This window comes from Vanessa cardui, chromosome 5 (assembly GCF_905220365.1).
Source record: "Vanessa cardui chromosome 5, ilVanCard2.1, whole genome shotgun sequence".
Classification (NCBI taxonomy): Eukaryota; Metazoa; Arthropoda; class Insecta; order Lepidoptera; family Nymphalidae; genus Vanessa; species Vanessa cardui.
This window is the reverse complement of record NC_061127.1, coordinates 1,391,916-1,407,383: the sequence shown is the minus strand read 5'-3', so window position 1 is coordinate 1,407,383 and position 15,468 is coordinate 1,391,916. Positions and strand designations below refer to the sequence as shown.

The 15,468-nt window shown below is 34.5% G+C and overlaps 1 protein-coding gene across 1 annotated transcript; it reads right to left on the bottom strand.

The window, feature by feature from the left end:
• Positions 1-5,510: 5,510 nt before the first annotated feature.
• On the bottom strand, positions 5,511-10,357 carry LOC124529771. Its single transcript, XM_047103678.1, has 4 exons — positions 10,233-10,357; positions 9,078-10,045; positions 5,970-6,155; positions 5,511-5,635 (listed from the first exon to the last, which is right to left on the bottom strand). Exons 2-4 carry the CDS (start codon positions 10,039-10,041, stop codon positions 5,511-5,513), a joined length of 1,275 nt encoding a protein of 424 aa, XP_046959634.1. The 5' UTR covers positions 10,042-10,045; positions 10,233-10,357.
• Between the last annotated feature and the right edge of the window lie 5,111 nt (positions 10,358-15,468).

The window sequence follows — 15,468 nt, the reverse complement described above, 5'->3', positions numbered from 1 at the left end:
TTCAATGGTACCCTTTTTTATGTATGTATATATGTTTTTTTAATGTATGTATAAAGTACGACTCAACGTTAATCCTAAAGGCAAATTAAATAAAACCGATTACTGCCGATTTATACAACCAATAGATATAGCTCATTAGCGCACCATTCGACGCTATTCGTCGCTATAGATTCTCGCGTCAGTTCAACCCGTGAAACCAAGTGCATGTAAATTGACTTGTCAAATTGACGAATATATTCGGTTATGTGATATTACAAGCTATTACGTTTATGTAAGGATATTCTATTATTAATATTGGGATAGCGTACTAAAATTCGGATGTGATCAGATTTACGAATTTTGACGATGTTACATCTAAGTTCTTTCATACTATAATATATAGTGATATCGCTTTCGTTTAAACCGATACTCATCCCATATCCATTATTGTTTTAATTTTGAGCAATATTCGATAACACTAATAGGTATTAAAGATAATATTTTTACAACCACGTATCACAATTTCTAGTACCTACAAATAATTAGTCGAGCAACTCTTTGTTTCACAAGCCAATATTATAGATTTCCATACGTACTTTCTATAAAATTATTATCCAGTTATAAACGTGAAGGTTCAAGAATTTCTTTTATCTCTGTATTCTATTGGATCGGAATGGATTGAAGGGTGCGTCATTGAAGTCATATTTCCCTCTATATATATTTATTTCAATCACTCGTCTTTGTAGATATACAAATGAGTCCCTCTCGTAACATCAAAGTGATCGGTCAAGCAAATTCTGCTCCCCTTGGGAAGGATCACTTGGATTTTCTTGTGATAATACTGAATGATTTGAGACTAGGCGCTGTTATATTATAACTACTTTGCATGCGTGGTTTCAAATTAAAGGGGGGTTTGTATTTGCATTTGTTAGTCGTAAAACGTAAAGTAAAGTAACAGCCTGTAAATATCCCACTGCTGGGATAAGGCCTCCTCTTCCATTAAGGAAAGGGTTTGGAATATATTCCACCACGCTGTTCTAATGCAAGTTGGTGGAATACACATGTGGCAGAATTTCGATGAAATAAGACATGTGTCTTATTTCATCGAAATTTTCAGGTTCCCTCACGATGTTTTCCTTCACCGCCGAGTACGAGATGAATTATAACACAAATTAAGCACATATATAGCGGTGCTTGCTTGGGTTTGAACCCGCAATCATCGGTTTAGATGCACGCGTTCTAACCATTGGGCCATTTCAGCAAAACGTAACTTTCGCATTATACTGAACTATATATCAAACATATTTCCATCTAAACATTGGCATTGAAAGGAGAAAAATAAATGAGTCATATCAATATTAAAAATAAATATTTATTTCGAATTCATACAAAAAATATTTACTTGAATATAATGAATTATGGATGCAAGTAGCAGCAACAGAGAAAATTCCTCCTCTAAATGATGAAGATGGGATGATGATGATGAGAGTTTTTACAGTGCCTAATTAGGTTTTATTGTAAAATGTAAGTTTTGCGTTAGTATGTATATCAAAATCAAAATAAACTTTATTCAAGTAGGCTTTTACAAGCACTTATGAACCGTCATTTTACAATTAAGTGAAGTCACCGGATCGGAAAGTAGATTCTACCGAGAAGAACCGGCAAGAAACTCAGTAGTTACTCTTTTTCAACATTTAAAAAATACATAGTCATGTTAGTTAATACAATTATTTAAATTAATATATCCTGCTTGGAAGTCAACAGGTATTAACTCCACGCTTTTTTATTATCTGTAAAATCTTGTATCGAATAATATGCTTTTTTTACCAATGTATTTTTTACAGGCGATTTGAATTTACGAAACGGCAAAGTTAAAAATGTCTGCGGAATTTTATTATATAAGTTGAAAGCTATTATACAGGCGCTCGAGTCAGTTGAATGTGCGCTTATTTAATTATCTATTAACAAGAAAACATTACATAATGATTATCATGATAATATTTATGTTATTCGATACTAATATTATAAATTGGAAAGTGAGTTTGTTTATTTATATAACACGCTTCTCGTAACTACTGAATCGATTATATAAATATATTTTATTAACATATGATTTAATATGATTACTTTTTTCAAATGTATATAAATATTAATTAAAAATAGTTACTATTTAAATCTTGACCGCGTGGAATGGTGACAATAATGCTAGTAGCATTTCCCCATTTAGCCTTTCTCTGTTTAGCCCTACTGTCACCAGTATTGCCTCTACAGGTGACAATCGGTTTTAGTAAAATTTTCAAATCATATGCGAATGATGCTGCGATCGTAAACTAGTTTAAGATATATTGTCATATGTAAAATATAGAAAAAAATAATCAACTTTTTATTTCAGTCCAATAATTCTTTATACAACAACAGCCTGTAAATTCCCACTGCTGGGCTAAAGGCCTCCTCCCCCTTAGAGGAGAAGGTTTGGAACATATTCCACCACGCTGTTCCAATTCGGGTTGGTGGAATACACATGTGGCAGAATTTCTATGAAATTTGTCACATGCAGGTTTCCTCACGATGTTTTCCTTTACCGCCGAGTACGAGATGAATTGTAAAGACAAATTAAGCACATGAATCAGCGGTGCTTGCTAGGGTTTGAACCCGCAATCATAGGTTAAGATGCACGCGTTCTAACCACTGGGCCATCTCGACTCTTTTAATTCAATTCGAATTCTTTATTCAAAATTAATTATTTTTATAATTAAATTTACCAAATATTATTTCTATAAAGGAACAGAAGGAGCGTATGACGAAAGGTAGACAATGGAGCTGTAATTAAAATAGCAAGTCAATTGCAATTAAATTAAATAAGGCCGCTTGCTATGCTTGCTTGCTTGCAAAAATCTATATATAAGCCAATTACATAACATTGTAAGCCTTCCATTTGGATCATAAATGTTAGCAATTTCTGTTGTTTAACTTAATTTTGTATTTTAATGGTTTTTTATGTATGTGTGTTGCATGTTTGAATGTGTGTGTTTGTGTTTACGTAACATGATCATTTTCCTTGTGTACAATTTTAATATATTCTACATCATGAGTTATTTTTTCAAGAGGGAGATTTATACAACTTGTGTGGGTGCGAAAGAGAGAGAAAATAATTTTGCTACTGCCATGATAATAGCCATTTCAAATGAGTAGACATTTTATCTAAGATATTGACATATCCATACTATTATTATAAATTCGAAAGTAACTCGGTTCGTCAGCTCTTCACGCTTAAACCTGGGAAACGATATAGATGAAATTGGGTATCGCGATAGTTTGAGTCCCGAAGAAGAATAAAGGATACCTCATATTATTTAGCCCTTGAGGGTTGTATGTGTGTGTAAAATATGTTGAGCAAGACAATATTTTATGAATTGAGAGTAGGTAAAGCCGTAAGTGGAGCTAATGCATTATATAGATATACAGACAACATTCATATAAGAAAAATCAAAAGTACTTACAATAATTATGGCATACATATATGGCATATATATATTGATCGCTGTGTTAGCGATAAGGCCGCCTCTTGTACATCTTTCATCTAAATCACATATACACTGTGATTTATTTACTGGTGTACAATAAAGAGTATTTTGATTTTTTGATTTCATATTAGTTCCTTTGTTTCTAAAAATGTTGAAATTCTACAGATTTCTTCTAAATATTTTACCGATAATTTTTTATAAATAAAAAAAAACCGCCTTCAAAAATGAACTAAAAAGAAAAAAATAATCAGTTACATCCATATCCAATTTACGATTTTTTAATCACCTCTCAAAGTCGGTGCCAACATTGCTATATATGCATATAGGTACATAATACATACATACAAAAACTAAATCTATTTATTGTATAGATGACACCATTAGACAAACCTTACTATCGATACAAATTAAATGATTTCAATATAGGAATTTATTTACTTTGTTGGCACCGCCTTCAAAAGGTGATTAAAACATCGTAAATTGGATATGGATGTAACTGATTATTTTTTTCTTTTTAGTTCATTTTTGAAGGCGGTTTTTTTTTATTTATAAAAAATTATTTACTGCTTTTCAGTGTTGTTTTGTTATTTATAATTACAATTGGTAGTGTTTGTCATTCACTTTAATGCCGTTAATCATTGAGGAGTTCTCCTGGTAGTCCACCATCAGCTAGACTTCATGATAGGCATGTTTACTAACATCAATTGCTTGACGACTATCTTAAAGAAATAGAACTAAGCCCGTAAAATAGTTACTTACTAATAGGTTCTGATTACTAGTTGTGGTCTTCATCATCAGTTCCACTTCATCAAATGTCACTTTTCGTGAGCATATGACCAAGGCACTTTGAATAAAACCGAAATCACTATAGGTGTGCCTATAAAATTTGAGGAGCTCCCTCGATTTCTCCAGGATCCCATCATCAGATCCTGATCTCCTGACAATGGGACCACCTGTAAAACATGCCCTTTCAAACAAAAAAAGAATTGTCAAAATCGGCCCAGCCATCTTCGAGTAATTCGGTAACATACATAAAAAATAAAAAATAAAAAAAAAAAAAGGCCCCGACGAATTGAGAACCTCCTCCTTTTTTTGAAGTCGGTTAAAAATACTTTTAACAAATATATATTCGAAATAAATAATGTACATAATGACAGTTTTATTGTATTTTGTAAGAAAAGGTTGTGATTTATGAAGACATATTATCACTGTTCATTTGCCTTGAAGTTATTTTTAAATCGTCAACGTAGAAAATACGTTTTTAGTAGAAAGGTTAGACGAACTCTTACGAATTCATCCAGGCTACTATTGCGAGTATATTTTAAGGCCGTATTTAATAACTTATCCCTTTTGTCCCAATATACATGTTTTTTAATAGGGAAAATAGATTATAAAAAACTGTGGAGTTGGTTGATTAATTTTCATCGAAATAAATAATAATTTAAGAGTATTTTTTTCGTACAATTGTTTACTGAATGAGTGTAGTATAGTACCTCCGGCATCCTCTCGCCACTTGTCACCTAGTTACCACAACTCATAGGCATTTATAATGTAAGGAGTATTCAATATTCCTTACATCACCAGCGAAACCAGTCCTGGGAGCTTAAATGTCATATCTCTTGTATATGTAGTTAATATAATTGTATTAATATATTTATTAGTATATAATATAATGAAATTGACGTACGAGATGAGCAGGCACAATTTTTTTTTGTAAAATATATTTAATGAATCCAAGTTCACCACTTTTTTCATTTCATAGGTAGTTCGTTAATATATTGTTATAAATCAAACAATTATAAAAATAAAAAAAAGATTTATTTGGCCTTCGGCCTCAAGTACATACACAATTTATGACTAAACAAAATTAAACAAACATAAAAAAATTAGTAATCGGTAATTATTCGGGCAGAGCTTCCGCACACTTCAAAAGTTAACGAATGAATGAGCTCTTATCGCCAATATCTCGTCTTATATAGGCAGGTGTGGTGTTGCTAAATTAAAATATTAGTCTTCCTCCAACACGGCCTCTCCTGACGGGGCTGCGTCCCCGAAGCCCTCAGATGAACTTGTGGATGGACCGGTAACACCCACAACATCCGATAACTGCTCAGCATTGTCATCATTGCTTTCTGAGGAAATAAACACACAAAAATCCATCATTAGTCACGTCTGTTCTATTACTCAACAAGGCATATATTTGTATATTTGTCAACTACATAAGCCATTTTGAATAGACTACATAGGTTTTACACAGGTCTGTTCCCACGCAACCGAATACCTCGCACAAAGTCGTGTGTACGAACAGGTTTTACATCAGTCTATAGTAGGTCACCCCAGATACCTATACATCATGGATTTACACAGGTCTGTTGTCAGCTGCGCAACTGACTCACCCCCGAAACCATTGTGGTCAACCCAATACCCCGCGCACAGGCTTTACATGGGTCTTTTCCACTAGCATACCACTGTCAAGTTTCCCGGTGCTTTGAGAGTTCTTGATCACGTAAACCAAGTCATTTACTTGATACTTTTTAGGAGGTTTTCTATTTTTATTAACATAAGCATCTTGTTTGTTTCTATTATCGCGAATAAGCTCTTCAGCTCGTTGCCGTCTTAATTCGCGGGTCGCGTAGCGATTTGGATTTGAACCTTCGTAGGTTATGTCTTTAATCAAGCTATTTATTAACGGAGTAGTCGAATCAGTGCCGATGAGAAGATTAAGTGCCGAGTATTGGGTTGTCTTATGTTTAGTGATATTTAATACTAGTTGTAATTTCCATAATACTTTTGACCAATCATTTTTATTATAATTTACTTCAACCCTTATCATATTAAGTACTGTGCGGCACTAACGTTCAACTTGGCCGTTTTCTTGGTGCATTTCGGGAGTAATAAAATGCACTTCGACACCGTAACCAGATATCCAGTTAATAAATTCGTAATTATCAAACATACGACTTCTATCACACACTAGCTTTTTAAAACTACCGAACAGCGATACAATTTGAGTTATTACACGCTTTAGCTCACTACTATCTTGGCGTTTTAACGCGAACAGTAAACAATATTTTGTATATGCATCAATTATAATGAGTACGTGTTTATGACCATCGCTATCTCTCAGCGGCCCGAGTACGTCGGCGTGTAACACGTCAAATGGTACCGAATCTTTTTGCCACGAAGATATAGGTTGTAAAGGTGCTCGGGGAGTTTGTTTATGAGAAATGCAGATAACGCAGTGTGTGACATATTTCGCAACAAATCGTCTTAGACCGGGGAACCAAAAGTGCCGTAGGATCAGATCAATCGTTTTGTCTATACCGATGTGTTCATGCTCATCGTGGAAAACGCGTAACAAGCTTAATCTAAATGCTTTTGGTACATAACTCAAGAATCGCGCTTGCTCACCCGTGACGTTGTATTTATAATACAAGAGGTCATTACGTTTTACATAACGCGTGTTATCTAATTCACCGTTATTTAATTTCTCTAACAAAGAAATGGTTTCCTCGTCACCTGCTTGTGCCACTTGAGCCCAATTTTGGGGCTTTCGAATGATATCGACAACATTGACCGGGTTTCTGATTAAATAATCGACATGTGACATAAGTGTGCCCTTACGATATTCTAGCGAGAAATCAAAATCCTGCATATACATCCACCACCTTGCAACTCTGGGTTGGAGATCCTTTTTGCGTTGCGTCATTTTTAGCGCATTACAATCTGTGATTAGTTTTAAAAGTTTTGCCAATTAAATATTGTCTAAAATGTTGCAATGATTTTACTACCGCAAGGGTCTCCAACTCATAGCTGTGGTATTTGGACTCCGCGCCGGCAGTTAATTTGCTAAAATATGCGACTACCCGCCTACAACCATCTTTATGTGTTTGCATAAGAATACCGCCATAGCCAATTGAACTGGCATCAGTATGTAATTCGATCATTAAGTCAGGGTCGAATATAGCTAGAATTGGTTCATTTGTTAAATAAGAAATTATTTCCTGACGTGCGTCTTCATGTTCGTCGGTCCAGTCAAAATTTATTCCCTTCCTAGTTAGGGCTGCAATGCGCGCGGTTTTAATCGCGTAATTAGGTATGTATCTACGAAAATACCCAGCGAGGCCTAGGAATTGCCGCACCTGTTTGACATTATTCGGGGGTGGTGATTTAACTAACGCGTCAATTTTATAAGTGCTCGGCCTAACCTGACCATCGCGTATAATCCTACCGAGATATTCAATTTCATTGGTTAGAAAAGTGCATTTCTTTAAGTTGATAGAAAATCCTGCCTCTGTCAAAGTTTTAACTACCGAATCTAATAAAATAAGGTTTTCGTTAGTGCTTTGTGTCAATATAAGTACGTCATCGATATAGACTACAACCTGTCCAGCCTCAATAAAGGATTTTAGCGTCTTAGCAATAGTTTTCTGATAAAAAATCGGTGCATTTGCTAATCCATAGGGGACCTTACAATATTCGTAGTGGCCTTCCGGGGTAACAAATGCCGTCTTATGAATAGACTCCTCAGCAACTCTAAGTTGGTGAAACCCAGATACCATATCTAAGGAACTAAACCAGCGAGCTTTACCTAATCGGTCTATGTAGTCATTAATCAACGGTAGGGGATGTCTAGTTTTAACAGTAATTCGATTCAGTGCACGGTAGTCCACCACCATTCTATCAGAACCATCTTTCTTTTTCACCAATAGAATTGGGCTAGCGTACTCCGAGTCAGATTCACGAATTATACTTTTATTAAGCAAATCTTTAACTATGATAATTTATAGGGTCTATAATAAACGGGTACATTAGTTGTCAGTTTAATATGCATTTCACTATCCTTTACAGTTGTGATCGCGGTACCACTTAAAAAGAATTTTGAATACTTGGCTAGAATCTCTAATAATCGTTCTCTATCTTTTCCAGACACAGACGTATTTACTTGTTCGGATAAACAAACTGAATTTACTGGCAAAATATTGCTTTCAATAGGTTCACTACGAATTATACGCTGACAATCACCGGTCCTAACATATGTTATGCCTTTTCTATTTAACACGTCGGTGCCAATAATTACGGGTACATTTAAATTACTATCATCGACTATATAAAAATCAATTTCTATTGTTAAGTCACTGAATTCAACGGGCAACGTTACATACGATTCTGATTTCACTTCCATACCACCTAAGCCACGTAATAATTGATTTGTAGGTCTTAATTGACATGAAAAATGTTTAACAATATTTTTCGACATTAGAGAGACACATGAACCACTATCGATCAAAACATCTAACGGGATTCCCGAGATAACAGCGGTTGTTACATCACGATTTTTATAACTACCCACAAGTTCGCGACAAAAATTAACACCATTATTGTTTCGTGAACTCGACCGTTCTTTGGCAAAACACATATTCTCGGAATGACCTACCTTTTTACAAAATGTACACTTCAACACATCAACATGAGACGTTACCGGTAGCGCGATTGCTCTTTCGTTGTTATTATTAATTGTAGTTGTATTCAATCGTTTACTACAATCTACACTTTTATGGCCAAATTGCTTACAATGATAACATTTAATTGATTTTGAATCGTTTGAACTGTATTTGCGTTTTAAAAGGTTGCGTTTTAAAAGGTTGCGATTTAAATTGTTATTATTAGAGAATTTATCAAACCGACTATAGTTAGTAGATATTTTTCTATTTGAATTGTTAGAAGGTTTAACAAAGCTAGACAAAAACTCCACTATAGAATCGGGCGATAATTTAGCGTTAATAGCCATAGCGCGGATTTGTGGATCTACGATTCCACGTATAATAATGGCAGTAAGTAGCTCGTTGCTTAGACCTTTAACTATGCGTAACTTTAAAAGCGATCTACGTGCATATTCGGCGTATGTGGAGTATTTGTCGGACTCTGTTCGCATAACGTCATAAAGAACATTCGCGACATCGACAGAGCGTGGGCATAAGGCTTTTAATTCTAGTTTGAAATTGGACCATGTGCGAATATCACTTGTCCATTGGCTAAGCCAGGTACGAGATTCCCCTTTCAGGCAATGTCCGATGCGAGCAAGGCATTCTTTGTCGCCCCATTGGTTCAAAATACGCGCTCTTTCTACCTCATCACACCACGTGTCGAAGTCATGAACACTCGGATCAAAATCAGAGACAAAATATCGATTGGATCTGACCTGAGCACAGCTGATAGCGGTCAAGAGCCGCTCGGCAGCATTCGTCACCACATCTTCGGACTGCGATAACCCCGTCTGGCTGGTTTGCGGAGTCGGTGGCGGCGTAACCACGTGGCCGCGTGGCGGAGTCGGCGCCCCAGGCGTCGATGCGGCTGCTGGTGCGGCGCTTTGCAGCGCGACAGCGCGACTAGTGCCAGCACTGCCTGATGCTTGCGTCTCCACAGACGCACGAGACTGCTCCTCCAAAGCGCGAAGTCTGGTCAGGATCTCTTCCATTGAGTTGGGAGGAGTTTGTCCTCGACGTCTTCGTTTGTTACGTTTATCGTTGTTCGACATTACACTGATGGAAGCATTGCCCGAATATTTAAATTACTAAACCGCGTGGGAGGGTAGAATTAAGTTTCATCTATAGCACCGAAATGTGTTTACGGCTATAACAGCCTTCGAATCCCACTTCTGATGTTATAAATCAAACAATTATAAAAATAAAAAAAAGATTTATTTGGCCTTCGGCCTCAAGTACATACACAATTTATGACTAAACAAAATTAAACAAACATAAAAAAATTAGTAATCGGTAATTATTCGGGCAGAGCTTCCGCACACTTCAAAAGTTAACGAATGAATGAGCTCTTATCGCCAATATCTCGTCTTATATATAATATAATTAAAATATTAGTCTTCCTCCAACAATATATTATGTTTTCCATTGTATGGTACAATCAACGCCAAAGAAAAAAAAAGTAAAATAAAACAAATGAATGACTGTTTTCAAAACTCAAATATACCAGTTAATGAATTTATGAATTTGAATTTGGAATTCTTAACCAAAGAGGAAATATTTCAGATCAAAGTCATTACGACAAGACGCTAATTTAATATGTAATGATCTATTATAAGTACATATATGTACGTGATAATGATATGAGTATTATGGTATATCTATATATCTTGGTGATAGGGCTTTGTGCAAGCTCGCCCGGGTAGGTACCACCCACTCATCAGATATTCTACCGTTAAACAACAGTACGCAGTATTGTTGTGTTCCGGTTTGAAGGGTGAGTGAGCCAGTGTAACTACAGGCACAAGGGACAGCATATTAGTTCACATGGTTGGTGGTGCATTGATAATGTAAGGAATAGTTAATATTTCTTACAGAGTCATTGTCTATGGGTGATGGTGACCACTTACCATCAGGTGAACCATATGCTCGTCCGCCAACCTATTCCATAAAATAAATTAAAAAATATATTTCGTTATGATTACCAGCTCTTATAGTTTTACTCAGTGGGCTATAACCCAAGTTTGAACTCATACATTAAAATACGCATATAAACACTGGGTATCAACTCATTACAATATTGATATAACTAATAGTTGGTTACTATAATAATGACAAACTCCAACCGTCGATACAAATTCACTAAATAGTCAATCTGAATATGAAATACTAAGCCTCAGTTGGAATTATATCTATATTATTCTATCTGTTCACTTAGCTGAATAGTTGAGCGGCAGGTCCAATGAATATGAACAATCCTTAGTATTTCAAATATACGTATAATCGACTTTGAATCGGATCTTGCACAAATTTATCAGTAAAGTTATATTTAATATATACTGTATAGAAAATAATATAGATACAACAGACAACAACAACACCATCCTGTAAATTTCCCACTACTGGGCTTAGGCCTCCTCTCCCTTTGAAGAGAAGGTTTGGAACACATTCCATCACGCTGTTTTAATGCAAGTTGGTGGAATACACATGTGGCAGAATTTCGATGAAATTAGATATATGCAGGTTTCCTCACGATGTTTTCCTTCACCGCTGAGCACGAGATGAATTATAAACACAAATTAAGAACTTGAATGTTCAGTGTTGCCTGGGTTTGAACCCGCAATCATCGGTTAAGATGCACGAGTTCTAACTACTGGACCATTTTTGTTCTTATAGATAATATACATGCTCTTTCTTTTTTCATAAAAACCCATGTGTGCGAAAGATTATTATACAATTAGTGAGTTTATGATTGATTGCACACCTTGGGAATAAGACGATCGCCTCCTGGCTATTTCTATTCATATTCAATATATGTATATAGTTTGACAAAAAAGTCCCGCTGAGTTTCTTGCGGTTCTTCTCAGGTCAGTGTGTTTTCTTTTCCGAACCGGTGGTAGTGTTTAACTATCTATAAGTGTAATCCTTATTAAATAATGGAATTTGAGTTTAAGTTTGAGTGATATCAGCTATAACAAGTGAGATAATGAACTACAACATGGAAGAACAAATGGAGATACTGAATTGAGATGGAAATGCCGACTCAATTCAAGTAAATGTTGCCTTGTGATCAGTGGTCTTTAAACAATGTGCCTTTTTTTGGTATATGGTATATATACAGGGTTAATAGGTAACTCAACGTATATCCGTTAGGAGATGATAGGGTGACTATTTGCAATAATTTAAATCCCCATATCCAAAAGTGAACCATTTTTGAGTAATCACGTTTTTTAGTTTTTTTTTCAAAATTTGTCAAAAATGCAACTTCAAAAATTTATTTAAAAAATGTATCAATTAAAATCAATTTTTTTCTTTTGTTTTATTAAAACGATTAAACACTGGATATTTGTCAGTATTTAAATAATAATTATCGTTCCAAATTTAAAAATGCGAGACGGAAAACGAATTTATTTCAATAAGATTTTTATTTTTTTTTTCAAAAATGCCTCAAAAACGGATATAAGTCGAGTTACCAATAACCCTGTATAGTTGTGCTTGCCTGGGTTTGAACCCGCAATCGTTAGGATGCACGCGTTCTAATCTCTGGGCTATCTCAACTCTTTTTATTTATAGAAAAATACATATCTACTTAACTACTATACCGATTTAATGAAACCTACTTTTTTTAATTACACTGTTCCCTAAGTTGAAGTCTACTTTACATAAATTAAAAATAATCATCACAATACGATTAATTTTCGAGAAATTCGTGAACAAACATCAAACATACACTAACGAAACTAAGTATACATGTAGGCCGTAGTAGATCATCATACTCAAATATTATTCAATTCTATGAATGCTCCATAAATACATATCGAACTGATAACCTCCTTTGTATAGAAGTCGGTTAGAAACAGGCTGTTAGGTACGATAATTATATAAGATTTTTCAAAATAAGTTTAACGAGGTTTCTAGCATATACGAGTAATAAGGTAATAAATATTACACAAGAAAATATAGTCGTGTTAAAAGTACCCCTACTGGTTTATTGGTTGGAGCTTACCATAATTTATTAATATTAAACGGTTATAATATTATGATATTAATATTGAAAATGTGTGTCTAAGTTAACATTATGAAACTTAAAATGCGTGCTTATATTCTTACTTGTACGTTTACATATTTTAAAGATAATTAAATTTGATGACCTCCTTGGTCGAGTAGTGTGTACACCGGTTTTCATAGGTACGCCACTCCGGGGTCCCGGGCTCGATTCCCGGCCGTGTCGATGTACAAAAGTTCATTTGTTTTCTATGTTGTCTTGGGTCTGGTAATATCTATCCTTCTGATATCCCATAACACAAATGCTATAGCTACTTGGGGTCAGAGTAATGTATGTGATGTTGTAAAATATATACATTAATTATTGATTATTATTTATGTAAACCGTATTTTATTTTGTTTGGAACTTATTCCATAACTGCTACTATTAAAACTGTGTATTATCATTCGTCATGAATGTTTTTGTACGATATTTCCCTCATGACTAATTATATTATATGTATACATGACTTCCCTCATGACTAATTACATTATATTATATATATACATCATGATTAATTATATTATAAAAAGAAATGAAGCATAATTTTATTCAGCGGTGCTTGACCAACCTCGAACCCTCAAACTTCGTTAAAGATTACCGTATTTGAACTACATACTAAATAACATAAAATTTTAGTTCCAAAGATTTGTTACACATTAAATTTGTAATTAATTTTTAATAGTTCTTACAGTCCCAATATTTATACGTCGAGGTGAATCTGCCTATCTAATTGATACATTTGTATATAAGAGTAGATATAGTTCCAATTAACTATTTGTAATTCAATACGATTTCAATACAGCCCTATTTATTTAGTCTCGAGAGCGTTTTTATAGCATGTCAATGGCGAAACGTCCGTTACAGCTAGCAGCTTTATAATCTACGAAACTTGTTACCGCGGGCCTATAAATGAAGGCTGTATAAACTTAGCGTACGCTCAATTAAATAACCTTGGAACGAACGCTTGCTATAAATCTGACCGCTTGGATTGCGTTTGCTATAAATTCAATAACTGCGCTATAAATAATGAATGCTTAATTTGTTGAAGCGTTAATTCCTGGAATATTATCGGAAGTTTATTTTTATTTTATTTTAAAGCATGATATCCTGCAGATTGATTTCAAAATCAAATCAAATCAAATCAAATCTAAATGTTCTCTGTTCAAGTAGGCTGTACGTAAAAGCACTTTTAAATAATCGAATCGGAATCGTTACAAGTTGAATTATATCTTAAATAAGGCAATGATCACAGCACTCATTATCAAGGGAGATTAACTAACTACGAAGGATATATTATAGTGCATAAGCATGTTTGTAAACACAGGCACACTCTATTCCCTCATCCAAATCTAACACAACTGGGAATAGTACCTGCACATGGCCAATGATTTAACGTTTTTTTCAAGACACAGTATACAAAAGTGTACATCGAACTTTCAAACTATTGGCCAGTATTAAGAATTATTTAAATGGGTACTTTAACCCAGTTCTTAGAGACCATAAGATATCTTAACCGATGATTTCACATTGAAACATTTTTTCCAATAAACACAGAAATGCTAGAACTAACTCATTTACTTCTAGTATATCTATTATACTATTGTATATATATGCCAATAGTTCGCCATAACTAGCAAGGACTCCAAAGAGTACATACCAACCACGTTTATGGTACCAAACGTTCTTCTTAGTGGACTATCTCGGCTCAATGCAATAGATAAATTAGGTGTTATAGGAATTACTTAAATACTGCCACATAGATGAAAAAGTCAAGCTTTGAAGCTAAGATGTCATGTCCCTTGTGTCACTATACTGAATCACAACGCATTTTGATGGCAGGCTATCTTATGAGTGGGTGGTGGCCATACATAATTTAATGTAATGTAAAACTACAAATAAAATTGTGAATTTACGAGGGAAATGTGACGTTGCTTTATATTTTAATATTTGAATCTCTCTCACACGACGAAATACAATATATTTTTATTGCGTTGTAACTTTCAACGTATCAAAGAAACGCAGATATTTATGAGTGCTCGTATCACACTCGTGTGCGAGTAAAATATTTACTTATAGAACAAAGGAACGGTACGACTTTAAAGTCATGTATCTGCGAATATGTGATACCTTCACACGTACTTTAAAATAATAAGTAGGTAATTTCGACCAAGCGCCAAAAAAAATCTTATTTAATAACATAATAACAGACATAAATCGATGGGTCCTATGTATAATCCAATATGAAAATAAATAAATATTCAGTAGACGATCTCAAAGTTTCAATTGGATACAATTTTTACATGCGATCACAGCGGCGGGCTATTGGAGAGGCCTATGTCCAGCAAAGGACGAAAAAAGGCTGTTGATGATGATGATTATGATATAAAGATAAAAAGGGTCAATGAATTATTTTGGTCGATTTACTCGCCAAAAA

What these genes read in the sequence shown, in the direction of transcription:
- LOC124529771 (XM_047103678.1), bottom strand. Translation starts at nt 10,041, where the DNA reads ATGTCGAACAACGATAAACGTAACAAACGAAGACGTCGAGGACAAACT. An exon ending in ATCAATTAAATGTTATCATT is followed by an intron (nt 6,156 to 9,077) that starts GTAAGCAATTTG and finishes TAACCTACGAAG; the next exon opens with GTTCAAATCCAAATCGCTAC. An exon ending in CACCGGGAAACTTGACAGTG is followed by an intron (nt 5,636 to 5,969) that starts GTATGCTAGTGG and finishes TTATTTCCTCAG; the next exon opens with AAAGCAATGATGACAATGCT.